This window comes from Peromyscus leucopus, chromosome 3 (genome assembly GCF_004664715.2).
Source record: "Peromyscus leucopus breed LL Stock chromosome 3, UCI_PerLeu_2.1, whole genome shotgun sequence".
Classification (NCBI taxonomy): domain Eukaryota; kingdom Metazoa; phylum Chordata; class Mammalia; order Rodentia; family Cricetidae; genus Peromyscus; species Peromyscus leucopus.
The window spans coordinates 47,948,840-47,960,939 of record NC_051065.1 but is presented as its reverse complement, the minus strand read 5'-3'; the positions used below and the strand labels follow the sequence as shown (position 1 = coordinate 47,960,939).

Genomic DNA, 12,100 nt, shown 5'->3' with positions numbered 1-12,100 from the left:
TATGTATGTATGTGCACCACATGTGTATTTGGTGATCCCCGAGGGCATCCAATCCCCCCAAAACTTGAGTTAACATGTGGGTGCCGAGAACCAAACCCAGGTCCTCTACAAACCAAGTACTCTTAACTGTTATGCCAGCTCTTCAGCCCTGGGGCTTCTTAAAAAGTTGGAGTCATCACAGCTATCCCACGTTCAGGCTTCCATTTTCCACGTCAGTGCCTACCCTGGTGCAGCTGTACGGCCGCCAGCTGCACTTTCTCTAAGCACATTCCCGAGCTCTTGCATTACTTTGTGACAGCAGCAGAACTCACACGATCGTGGAGTCCATATCTATTCATTCTATCACCTCACAACTATTATGAGTCAGGCATATGGCAGGTACTCAGTAGAATGCGGTAAATGAATGGATTCTGAACCTTCTGTTTGAGTTCAATTCTATCAGACACAAATCACCCAATTTTAAGTACTCCCCCCACCCCCACGCGCCAACAGGCTATATAAGCGCTAGCCATCCTGTCTGGATTATGCATGTTTAAAAATAACATTTGTCTAAACATATGCACTCTAGTTCTTACTAGTCCAGGACTCACTTCACGTTCAGGGAATGAAAATCCTATCTAAAGTAGCTGCTCTGTCTACTCTTGCCTCTGTACTTTGCTTTTTGACCAAGAGATTAGAAAGGACTTTACCATGACATATACCATCCTCTTTTTCCTATTTTGAGACAGGGTCTTGTTAAATTGTCCAGTATGGCCTCAAACTTGCTGTCCTACTTAAGTTTCCCAAGTATTACCACATCATAGAACTTGCCTGGTCTGTCTATGTCCTTATGGTTAAACATGAGCCAGTCAGTGGTCTCTTTTCAATGTTTGGAACAAGAATTTCTTCTACTACTACTACTACTACTACTACTACTACTACTACTACTACTACTACTACTACTTCTTCTTCTTCTTCTTCTTCTTCTTCTTCTTCTTCTTCTTCTTCTTCTTCTTCTTCTTCTTCTTTTTTTTGTTCGAGACAGGGTTTCTCTGTGTAGACCAGGTTGGCCTTGAACTCAGATATCCACCTGCCTCTGCCTCCCAAGTGCTGGGATGAAAGGTGTGTGCCACCACTGCCACCACCACTACCACCACCACCACCAGGCCAAGAATTTCTTCTTAACTTAGGGCTTTTCAATCTTTCTTCACTTCCAACACTTTCCTCATTATTTTTCTCTTATTTATCCTTTGTCTCTAGTTTAAATATAATTTCTCTTTTCTTTAGGAAGGTCTCTACATTTCTTAATGTGGTTTTGCCAATATTTCCAGTTATCTACCCACTCACCATCTCAAAAAGTAGTTTTCTTCATAGCATTTAATACAATTATAGATAATTGTATTAAATATATGTATTTATATTAGACTCTTCTATAAGACTTCAAGTTCCATGAGCTAAAAACTACCACTCTATTTACCAAGGCTCCAGTACTTGTATACACTAGGCATTCAATATCCGCTTTCCCAGAAAGCTTTTAAGCTCCCTGAGGCACCTTCAAAAGAGTAAGCTTGAAGGTGAAGACAAAGGCTGAATGGTCAAAGGTTAGGGCTGGGTGGGGAAGCAATGGAGGAATAAAGAAAGTACAGGATACTATTTAGGGGGGGATCCCCCGCTCCAACTGCAATATTCCATTCCCCTCTTGAACAAACCGCTAAATAACAGTTTATTCATTCCATTAGAAAAGGAGGTAAACTTCAGGTTACAAAACCAATGTAAATATAATTTTGAAGAATTAGAATATCTTCAAGAAACCAGTTACAGCTTAACTGAAGTACATGAAAACATGGGGTTGATGTCTACTGAGGAAGGTCACCTTCCTCTAATATGTGAAAAGTTAATGAGATACACTTCCTTAGTCACTGAGGAAGAAATTTCCTTTCTTGGTGAGCTGATACTATTTCTTCTTTGTAGCTCTTTTCCCTTCTCCTTTCCTTGGTTTCCCCTTTCCACGGAGCTTCTTTAGACGTCTTTGCTCATCCATAAAATCCTGATGCTCATCTCTGGATGAAGAAGGAGAAAGAAAAAACAAAATCAACCAGCTATGTTTATCACGCAGGAGAAGTGCCAATCTCGAGCTGTCCTCTTAGGCTGTTGAGCAGGGTTTTCAGGGCATGTGCTTAGTTTGGTGAACAGAAAGTATACCCAACATATAGACTGGTTAGGTTGTAAGAATTCAGATGTCAATTTTCCTTCACAGACACAATACCACAAAGAGTAGTAGACTTCCAGGTGAGCCCAGGTAAACCTACGGAACTATGAGATACACCACCCAACATTTCCCTACATTAAGGCTAAACACCTTGGGTTAGATCCCCAGTATTAAAAAAAACTAAAAAGACTAAACATCGAGGAGTAAAACTTGGACAATAGCAGGTGGATCTTTGTGAGTTCGAGGCCAGCCTGGTCTACAGAGTGAGTTCCAGGTCAGCCAAGGCTACACAGAGAAACTCTGTCTCAAAAAACAAAACAAAACAAAACTTGAGTATTATTTTCGGTAGCTGCACAGAGATTCTGATTGCCCTAGGAATTAGTGTCTACTAAAACCGGGCAGTTCTCCAGAACAGTCTGCATGGCAGTGAATGTCCCACACAAGAAGACTGTTGGGAAAGGCTGAAGCAGATGGAAGGCAAATCAAGACAGGCCTTGTAGGAGTCAGAGCAGCCAGGACTAATTATACACGTGGACAGTGCAGAAGGTGGAGACAGCTACAACTGTATTAAAATGTCTAACTACCCAAAGAAAGTGCTTAAACATGGAAGCCACGGGACCCATGGAAACCTGGCTTTAAAACACAGTTCACGAGACATGAGTGCTGAACTTTCCTCACCTGTAACAGGCGGCAATAATGGTGTATGGATTGAATATACATTATTTAATGGATTTCATAGAACAGACTAAATATATAAAAAAGGGTGCTTTGCTGGGTCTACCTAAGCTATTTTTTTTAAAAGATTGATTTTAAAGAATGTGATATCTCATTCCATGAACATGATGGACTATTATAGCACAGACCTCTTTGAGATTAGCTATGACTGACAAATAGTTTTCAACATAACCATAATAATTCATCTAAAATAGATGTCAGATCATGTTGAAACTCTGTTGCCCAGGGCAAAAGCCCTGTTCTTTAGCACAGCACTCCCAGACCCCTGTGTCCTGCCTCCTGTCTCCCAGTTGTTTCCTTGGCCCAGACTATTCCTGGGCCATTGCAGGTACACTCCGGCCCCAGGAAGAGTGGCCTTTGTTCACTCTTGCCTCTGTCCCACAAGCTCTAACCCAGGTCTCACCAGGTTCACTCACAACCTCAATCTCTTCTATGGGGCTGACCCTGACTGCCCTGTTTAAGGCTGTTAGCATGCCCGTCCCCAGCTCACCACATGCCCTGTCAGCACTCTGGATCCTGCTTAGCTAGTTCTGCCTCCCCCCACCCCCAGCATGTTCGACATTGTCACCAAACACATCATATTATTTGTTACATCATTTTCCCATTCTTCATTCCTCCCTGTTTCTGTCCATCGTCAGACAGAAAACTCTACAAAGGCTGCTAGCACAACACAGCAGCTTGTTAACTGAGTGAATCAACTGTCTTGGTTGATTATATTTCCCTCCCTCTTTTGCAGGCCTTTACATCAGACTTTATTGAAGGGATGTCTACATTTATCCTCTCTGATGCTACAGATGGCCATGCATTGGAGGCATCATTTACCATAACTACTGAAAAAGCACATAAAAATAATTTTGCTTCTCAATGAACAACTAAGTGCTTAGTATTTTTTCCTTGTCCCCACAGATAGCTAGGTCTTTGTTCTTCAAATAAATGGAAGACAATATCAAGCAGACATATTAAAATTGTTGAATGTAATTTTGTTAGGGGTTATAACCTTCCACGGGATCTGGCTTCTGATATTTTATTCTGGGTCATAATAAAATTAGGTTTTATTTTCTGCCAAGACTAATGGCAAAGGAGATAGTCCCTAGCAATTCCAGACACTCAAAGTAGGCCATGCATTGTAATCTCTAATAATGTATTCACTTAGAATGTCCATTTGTTTTGTTCACTGCTGTTCCTTTAATGTCCATCTTAAATGCCATGGAAAGGACTTAAAAATATGCTGGATAAATGAATGTACCAACCTTTAGCTCTCAGGAATGAGTATCATGCTGTGCTATTTATTTTATATTACAATGAATGGTCCCACGTTAATAGTTAGGTCCAATTAAAACATGTTATATTTTAAAGATGGTATGCAATTCAGTTTTATGGGATCTTATTGTTTTAATTCTTTGTAAGGGGCATTTATTAGCTTGGAAGTTTTCTTAAATTTTTTTTGAAGAAAAATGGCCATCTTGGTATTTTATTTTATTTTTTTTTCTACAAGGAAAGCACTTGCTTCTTAGACCTATCAAACATACAAAACACAGTATTAAGAGTTATGTGATTTATAAATTACCATTAAAAGTAACCTACAGCTTATCCAATCAAAATTTATACAAAGACACAAAATAAAAATGCCAGAAGTGAGGGGGAGGAGTGAGAATGTCAACAAAACTGCCACCAGCAGAGAATGGAGGCCCTACACACCAGTAAGAGGCAGCTCAGGTGTGGGGCAGGCTTCTGTTCATCTGTACCAAGAACTAGCTGCTCTAGCAATCATGCTGCTTGTGGGGGTTGATTCCTCATCATTTTGGCCCACTCCCTATTCCCATCCTTTTTAGAGCACTCTTAAATTAACGAACAATAGCTCAGTACAATTTGATGCAGGTTATACTTTAGACATAATTCCAACAAGCTATATTTTTGTTTGTTTGCTTGTTTATGAATCAAGGCAATTTTGAAAGAGCACCTACCCCTACACACTATACCTTTTGATGTACCTGGACTCTCTCATAAGAGTCACAAAACTGTAGGGAGAGACACGCTAATTGTTTTCCTTTGCTGATCTGTTAACACCACCTCGAACAAAGCCCTGTCTTTTTTCCCTCTCCTCACCTGTAAAGGCCAAGGAAACGGAGTGTGCCCATGAGTGCAAAATACGTGTTGTGATTTGGATACCAGTCATAAGTCTCTTTCTTTTTGGCCAAGGGCTGTTCACTGAACATATTCACCACTTTCCTGGACTTTGAATCAGTAGGCCTGGCCACTTCACCAAAGATCCGGGCACTCAGACGAGACATACGCAGTGCATATTCTGAAAGTGAAGCCATTTCTTAGGCAGCGAGGAACAAGATTCCCTACAGAAAAGGAGATTAATAGGTGAGCGTGAGAAATTCTGCACTTATCTAGTAAATATTGTAAAAAGTGAAATACAGCAAGCCACCCAAGAATTATTGTGTACCTTTGGCAAGATCTGCCCTGGAGTTGTGACATCTCCACTCTATAGCTACTTCTTTCCTCACACTTGTGGTTTTTATATTTTGTGTTATGGCACTATGTTTCTTTGGTGTATTACCTTTCTTACAATTTGTGATTCAATGGGTTATTTACTTGTCGTCAAGTTTACTTATTTGCAAGCTGGATGAAGGGGTCAGGGAAACAAGTTATTCTGCTATAGCATAGTTATTATACCTTTAGAAACAACCACCCAAGCAATCTGCAAATAAATATGCTGACTGCTTGCCATCTAAAGGTGTAATCATGGCAGAGAAGTAATTATGCTGTTGTCTTTATTATCAGTCCTTTGAACACTGTTCTCCTCAAGGGCACCAGATGGCTCGGAGAACTGCTAATGAGTTATGAGGTCATTTGGCCTCTAGGTTACTGGATTGAATTCTGCCTAGCAACTGAAAGCCATTTGGGAAAAACAGACAGTAGTTCTATAGAAACAAAATTCAACAGCTCAAATAAGGATCATCAGCTCAAATGATCTGTTATCCATGAACAAAAGTCACCTAGGAATTAGGAGGCTATTTATCAGCCTTAATGCAAACCAGCTCAAAGTAACTTTTTCTTTAGAGGCACGGAATGTTGAAACAGGCATAATAATAATAACTAGGGTATTAAAAAATTATAGCTAATAGACAGAAAAAAAAAACCCACATAATGGACATGTAAAAATCAAGAATGCTTCTAGGGGCTGGAGAGATAGCTTGCTGCTCTTCCGGAGGATAGTTCAGTCCATAGCACCCGCGATGGACTGCTCACAACTGCCTCAAACTCCAGCTCCATGGGAGCTGATGCTTTCATTTGGCCTCTGTGAGCACCACACTTAAATGGCATGGATTCACAGACACAGGCATAATAAAAAGTAAAAAATATTTACCACCAACAATAAAAAGAATGCTTCTGGTAGAATAACTATGCCATCTCATTCTAGGTCAGATAAATGGGCTATTGGTGGCAGAATATGCCAATTTATGTGAAATTTTCATGCCAAGATGAAAATCCTCGCTGGCTAAAAGACTATTTGGGGAATAGTTTGGCTAAGAGGGAAAGGAGCTGGCTTTCAAACATAAAAAGGCATAAATCGATCTGAAAAAAACTAATGGGAGAACTATACCAAAACCTCTCAAGAAGGGTGCTAAAATAAAACAGCTCCTCAGAGTTTTGCACATCACTTCTGCAAAGCAAAGTCTGGTTCCAGCAAACTAATACCTCAAAAATAAAAATGCCAGTAGAGTGTGGGAAGAAATAAGAATGCCAATAAAACTGACTGCCACCTGCAAAGAGGTCTCACACACCTGCTAAAAAACAAGACAAGGTGTAGGGCACCTGATAAAATTTCAAAACAGTATTCACAAGAAACAAACTCAGTTTATTTGAGAAAGTTTTAATGCTATTTCAACATCCAGAAACAGAACAGAGGTTGACCTCAAACCAACTGTAGAATGTCAGCCTCAAACCATTTACCACCTTGAATGCCAACTAGATGATCTTGGGCCAGCAGTGCCCCCCAAAGGCTAGCAAGGGGAGAAGAGTCAGACTGGAAGTCCCATTCAACTGAATCTGGGGCTCACTTAGCTTTCCTTGCTCTTCCATTTTCACACACTTCTCTGCCATCTCTTGTTGGGCCGTGTGGCTGCAGAGAGATTTGGGCTGGTGCTATAGGAATGAGGTTTCATTTTGATCAGGGAAAAAAATGTCATTACTGGTTTAACATCTAAGTAGACAATAATGACCAGTGTCGCCGGGCGTTGGTGGCACACGCCTTTAATCCCAGCACTCGGGAGGCAGAGCCAGGCGGATCTCTGTGAGTTCGAGGCCAGCCTGGGCTACCAAGTGAGCTCCAGGAAAGGCGCAAAGCTACACAGAGAAACCCTGTCTCGAAAAACCAAAAAAAAAAAAAAAAAAAAAAAAAAATGACCAGTGTCACAACCCTCCCTGGGCCTTGCAGATGTCCAGAAGTCTTCAGAAGCAGCCATGTTTCTATGTGTGCTTTTTTCCTTAAACACAACTTTATAACAAACAAATTGTTTCTGCCCTTTTTTCATTTTGCTCTCTTAATTACCAGTATAGTATCAGAATAGGTTTCCACTGTACTTGCATAAATTTTCTGGAGATTCTTTAAAGCAGGATAGGAACTATCATTTCACTACAGCATTTAAAAGAAAATACATTCTGAATTCCCAATCACTTTATTTTTATTTTATTTATTTAATTATTAATTTTTTTTTTTTTTTTTTTTTGTGAAGTGTACTCATAACCACACTACACTTTATTTTTTAAATAGAGGCTACGGGATGAGACCTGGCCTTGCACCCTGGCTCCGTCATGTAGTCTGTTCTGAACTTTGCCTGTCTAAATCTGGCTTCCCCTTTTCTCTGAAAAGAAAGGTTGGAGGAATGTTGTGAGAAGGAGGGCAGTGATACTCAGTAAATGGTAACTCAAAAAAAAGAACAGCCATAAACCTCTTTGACAGCTTGGCGTTTAGTGCTCACACAGACACACTTGTTGACTTCTTGTCTGAGAGAGTGCACATGTCACACACAGTTACACTTGATAAAATTTCAGGTGTAACTGTGTGTGTTTGTTACCTGAAAGGACACCTTCATTTACAAAGCCTGATGAGGGTGGTGGGGCAACCAGCACCCTGGTAACCCGACAGACAGGAAAGGGAGGAAGGGACGCTCTAGAAACAGCCAAAGCCATCAAAGGATGCTAAGGTAACGCCATACTCACTTTGTATTGTAGCAGACAGGTGGGATATATAACCTGTAATAAGATCACATTCGAATCCATGGCAACACAGACAACAAAACCCAAGTCTTAAAATGACGAAGTCTTTATGACAAAGACCCGAGTCCCTGACTCAGCTGCACTTCCAGCACCATGGCTTTAGTTTCCTTCCACAGCACAGACACACATCATAGTAAATGACAGAGGAACCTGGTTAAAACAACTACTAAACAAAGGATGTGCTTTGTAAAGAAAGCTTTAAAAATTGCACTCATTGACTTTGTGCCGTGGTGTATGTATGCATGCATGTGGGCACGCATGCACTACAAGACACACGTGGAGGTAAGAGGACAATGCATGGGTCTCCGTCACATGGGCGCCTGCTATTTTACTCAGGCCATTAGGCTTGATGGCAGCGTCTTTATCCATCGAGCCATCTCACTTGTACTGGAAATGTACAAGTCCAGACAAACACACTAATGAACCAACACAGGCCAGGGGTGGCCTTGAAACCCAGCACTTGGAAGCACAGGCAGGCAAATCTCTGTGAGTTCAAGGCCAGCGTGTTCTAAGTAGAGTTTTAGGTCAGCCAAGGCTACATGGTGAGACCTTGTATCAAAACAAAAAACACAGGCTAAAAAGGATTATTTTCTGTAACTACTGGTCCTAAGACTGACACATTGCTATTTTTTCCCCCTTTTCTAACTTTAAATAAGAAAGAAAGAAAGATTGGGCCCGAGAAATGGCTTAGCATCTTCACGTGCTGGCCACCAGGCCTGCGCTGAGTTGGATCCCTGGAGCTTACATGGTAGAAAGAGAAAATTGACTCCCCCAAGATGTCTTCTCACCTCAGCATGCCTGTGCACACACAAATACATGTAAAATAAAATTAAAAAATTAGGATTTCTCAAGATCTTAGCATGCTTTCTTTCTTCTGTTTTTTTTTGAGCTAGGGTTTCTCTGTGTAGTTTTGGTTTCTGTCCTGGATCTCACTCTGTAGCCAGGCTGGCCTCGAACTCACAGAGATCTGCCTGCTTCTGCCTCCCGAGTGCTGGGATTAAAGGTGTGCGCCACTGCTGCCGGGCTAGCATGCTTTCTTAAAGGATTTCAATTTTATAACTTTAAAAAAATCACACTAAGTCAAATAATTTACATGTCAATTAATTTTAATTCATATAAAATTATCCTAGGAGTTGCATAATAGTGTAAAAAATTTTAATTTTTAAACATTTATGTGTGGGTGGATCTGTGTAAGTGCACGTGAGCTCAGTGCCTGAGGAGGCAAGATGGTGTTGGAATCCTAGAACAGTGGTTCTCATCCTTCCTAAATGCTTCTTCATGCTGTGGTGACCCCAAACCATAAAATTTAGCTGCTACTTCGTAACTGTAATTTTGCTACTGTTATAAATTGTAAGTATCTAATATGTGAACCCCAAGGGCTCACAACTCACAGGTTGAGAACTACTGCCCTAGAACCGTGTTATAGGTGGTTGTGGGCCACCTGACATAGGAACTTGGGTCCCCTGCTAGAGTAATATGCACTATTAACTGCTGAGCCATCTCTCCAGTCCCCCAAATTAGTCCCTTTGAATTGTTATGTTTCTTTAAATGTGAATGAAATAAAAATACAATGTTATGGAGAAAAGAATTGTTGAAAATGAGAAGCAAAACCAAATTACTAAAATATATCAAGCAAAACACATTAACTCCATGTCTTAAAATCCAGAATTCCTTTATCTTTTTCCTTTGTCGTAAAAAGGCAAGTTTCTTATCTTTCTGATGGATTTATATTTTTTCTAGAGTGTTGGCAGGTATATGTGCAGGTCAGTGGTTAACATCAGGTATCCAATTGCTCCCTACCTTGTTTCCCCAGTAAATGAGTTTTTTTTTTTTTTAAACGTGGGTACTGGGGATCAAACTCAAGTACCCATGCTTGCACGGTAAACACTTTACCCACAGAACCATTTCCCCAGCTTCTCCATTCGATTAAAAAGATCAATTCTGGTTCAGTAACTGGCTTTGGATTAGGTTTACTTTTATCTTTTTTAAAGGTGAAGATGACGGTGGAGTTAATGTCGATTAACGCTGCTGTCAATCACTTTGTAAATCACTTGTATGAGATGTGCATTGTGTATTTTCCCGGGAGGAAGCTTTCTTCAGTTCCTCAGATCTTTTTTTTTTTTTTTTTAATTATTTTTAAAAAGAATATGAACTGGCCTGGTGATGGTGAAACACGCCTTTGATCCCAGCACTCGGGAGGCAGAGGCAGGCGGATCTCTGAGTTCGAGGCCAGCCTGGTCTACAGAGCAAGTCAGATGGTCTCCCTGAATTGTGAGACTGAGGCAAAACTGCAGGCATGGTGCGTGTCCAGTCACGACCCAAGGAATGCACACGTGTTGTTACTGGGAAGCAACCTAATCAGAACGAGCATTTACAAATCGGCACCAGTCATTTTACCGGGTCACAGGGCACGAACGCCACTGAACAGATACTAACTTTATTCCGTTCAGCGTGAACAACTTCTCTTCTCCGCTGTCAGATTCGGTCCCTCCTCAGGTGACGGAAGCTGCAGCGGTGTCATATATTTTCCCGACTATCATTTTGATTGCATTTTTAAAGACTAGTGACAACGTCCTGCACCTTCCCCGCGAAACTGTGGAGGGCGGGCCAACGGGGAGAGAGGAAGTGCATGCTTGGCTGGTTCAATTCCCCACCGCACGCAGGCGAAGGCCAAGGGTGTTTGTGGGGTACGCGTGGGACGTCCGGGCGGGGCCCTGACGGACTCGCCTGGATCCTGGCAACCCCACCGGGCGAGCGACCTGCGCGGCCCAGCACCGCCGCCACCCTCGGCGGCAACCCCCGCCGTCCGCGCGCCTTACCTGCGCCTGACCTTGCTCGCGCGCGTTCCGGAAGGCCCGCCCCCTGCCGGCTCCCAGCCCGGGAGAGCAGGAGAGAGGCGGAAGCTCGGTGGCTAGAGCGGAGCCGGCGGACATCCCGGAACTACTATTGTTCCCCGGGGGCGGGGCCGCGGGTGACACCTAGCGGTCGGGCTCGCTCGGAGCCGAGGGCCTCGGCCGGAGAGAAAAGCTGTGTGTGCCCGTGTGGTTCTGAGAGCCGGCGAGGCTTGGCTTTCTCGGAAGGTGCTGGAGGCTTCGCAAGCTTCCTTGTGTGGAGAATGGCCACCGAGCTGCGTCCCTCATCTCTGAAGCTGCGTGCTCTTTGAATAAGTGCAGTATTTTTTTTCCTTTCTCCTCGTTTTCTTTTCATCGAGCTTATATGCCCTGTGCGCCCCAAAGATACTAGTTGATGCTGGGTCGGAGTCTTGTTGACCCTCTTAGGAAAATTCCTTTCTGTTAGTCCAGGGTTATCTTTGGAGCTGTGCTCCTCTCGTCCGGGGGCAGTGATGGAGCTGTTGGGTGGAAGAGAGAACAGCCGCACCGAGAGAATTGTGTCTTGGAAGACAGCCCAAGTTCTGCTTCTCTTTGTACAGCTGGACAAGCTCTTGTAAAACTCTTCTCCCAACCTTTTTTTTTCTTTAAAATATTTTTATTAATTAAATTTATTCATTTATTTTGCATCCTGACCTCATTTCCCCCTCCCTACTCCCCCCCCCATTGCTCCTCCACACCTCCCCTCTGCCCCCACCTCCATCCACTCCTCCTCTCTTTCTGTTCAGGAAGGGGCAGACCTTCCATGGGTGTCAACAAAGCATGGCATATCCAGTTGAGGTAGGACTAAGCTCCTCTCGTATTAAGGCTTCGTAAAGCAACCTAGTATGAGGAATAGGTTCCCATAAGCCAGCCAAAGCATCAGGGACAGGCCCCGCTCCCACTTTAGGAGTCCCACAAGTAGACCAAGCGATACAACGGTCACATCTGCTTCCAACATTGATGATAAAGTCTCGATGTAAAAACAAAACAAAAAACAAACAAACAAACAAAAAAACCA

At 42.5% G+C, this 12,100-nt stretch overlaps 1 protein-coding gene across 2 annotated transcripts; it reads right to left on the bottom strand.

Moving 5' to 3' along the window:
- Positions 1 to 1,689: 1,689 nt before the first annotated feature.
- Positions 1,690 to 11,137, bottom strand: LOC114706838 (28S ribosomal protein S33, mitochondrial). Of its 2 annotated transcripts, none has more exons than XM_037203626.1 (3): positions 10,649 to 10,789; positions 5,030 to 5,271; positions 1,690 to 2,039 (listed from the first exon to the last, which is right to left on the bottom strand). In XM_037203626.1, the coding sequence occupies exons 2-3, from the start codon at positions 5,242 to 5,244 to the stop codon at positions 1,934 to 1,936; spliced, it is 321 nt and encodes a 106-aa protein (XP_037059521.1). In that variant the 5' UTR covers positions 5,245 to 5,271; positions 10,649 to 10,789; the 3' UTR covers positions 1,690 to 1,933. The 2 variants fall into 2 exon arrangements, with proteins under 2 accessions (XP_037059521.1, XP_028745176.1); XM_028889343.2 differs by lacking the exon at positions 10,649 to 10,789 and adding an exon at positions 11,032 to 11,137 and having other exon boundaries at positions 1,733 to 2,039.
- Positions 11,138 to 12,100: the final 963 nt, after the last annotated feature.

Bases quoted from the DNA above. Each gene is read 5' to 3' on its own strand.
- LOC114706838 (XM_028889343.2), bottom strand. From the start codon at position 5,244: ATGGCTTCACTTTCAGAATATGCACTGCGTATGTCTCGTCTGAGTGCC. The intron at 2,040-5,029 runs GTGAGGAGAGGG...TTCTTCATCCAG, and splicing joins CGTTTCCTTGGCCTTTACAG to AGATGAGCATCAGGATTTTA.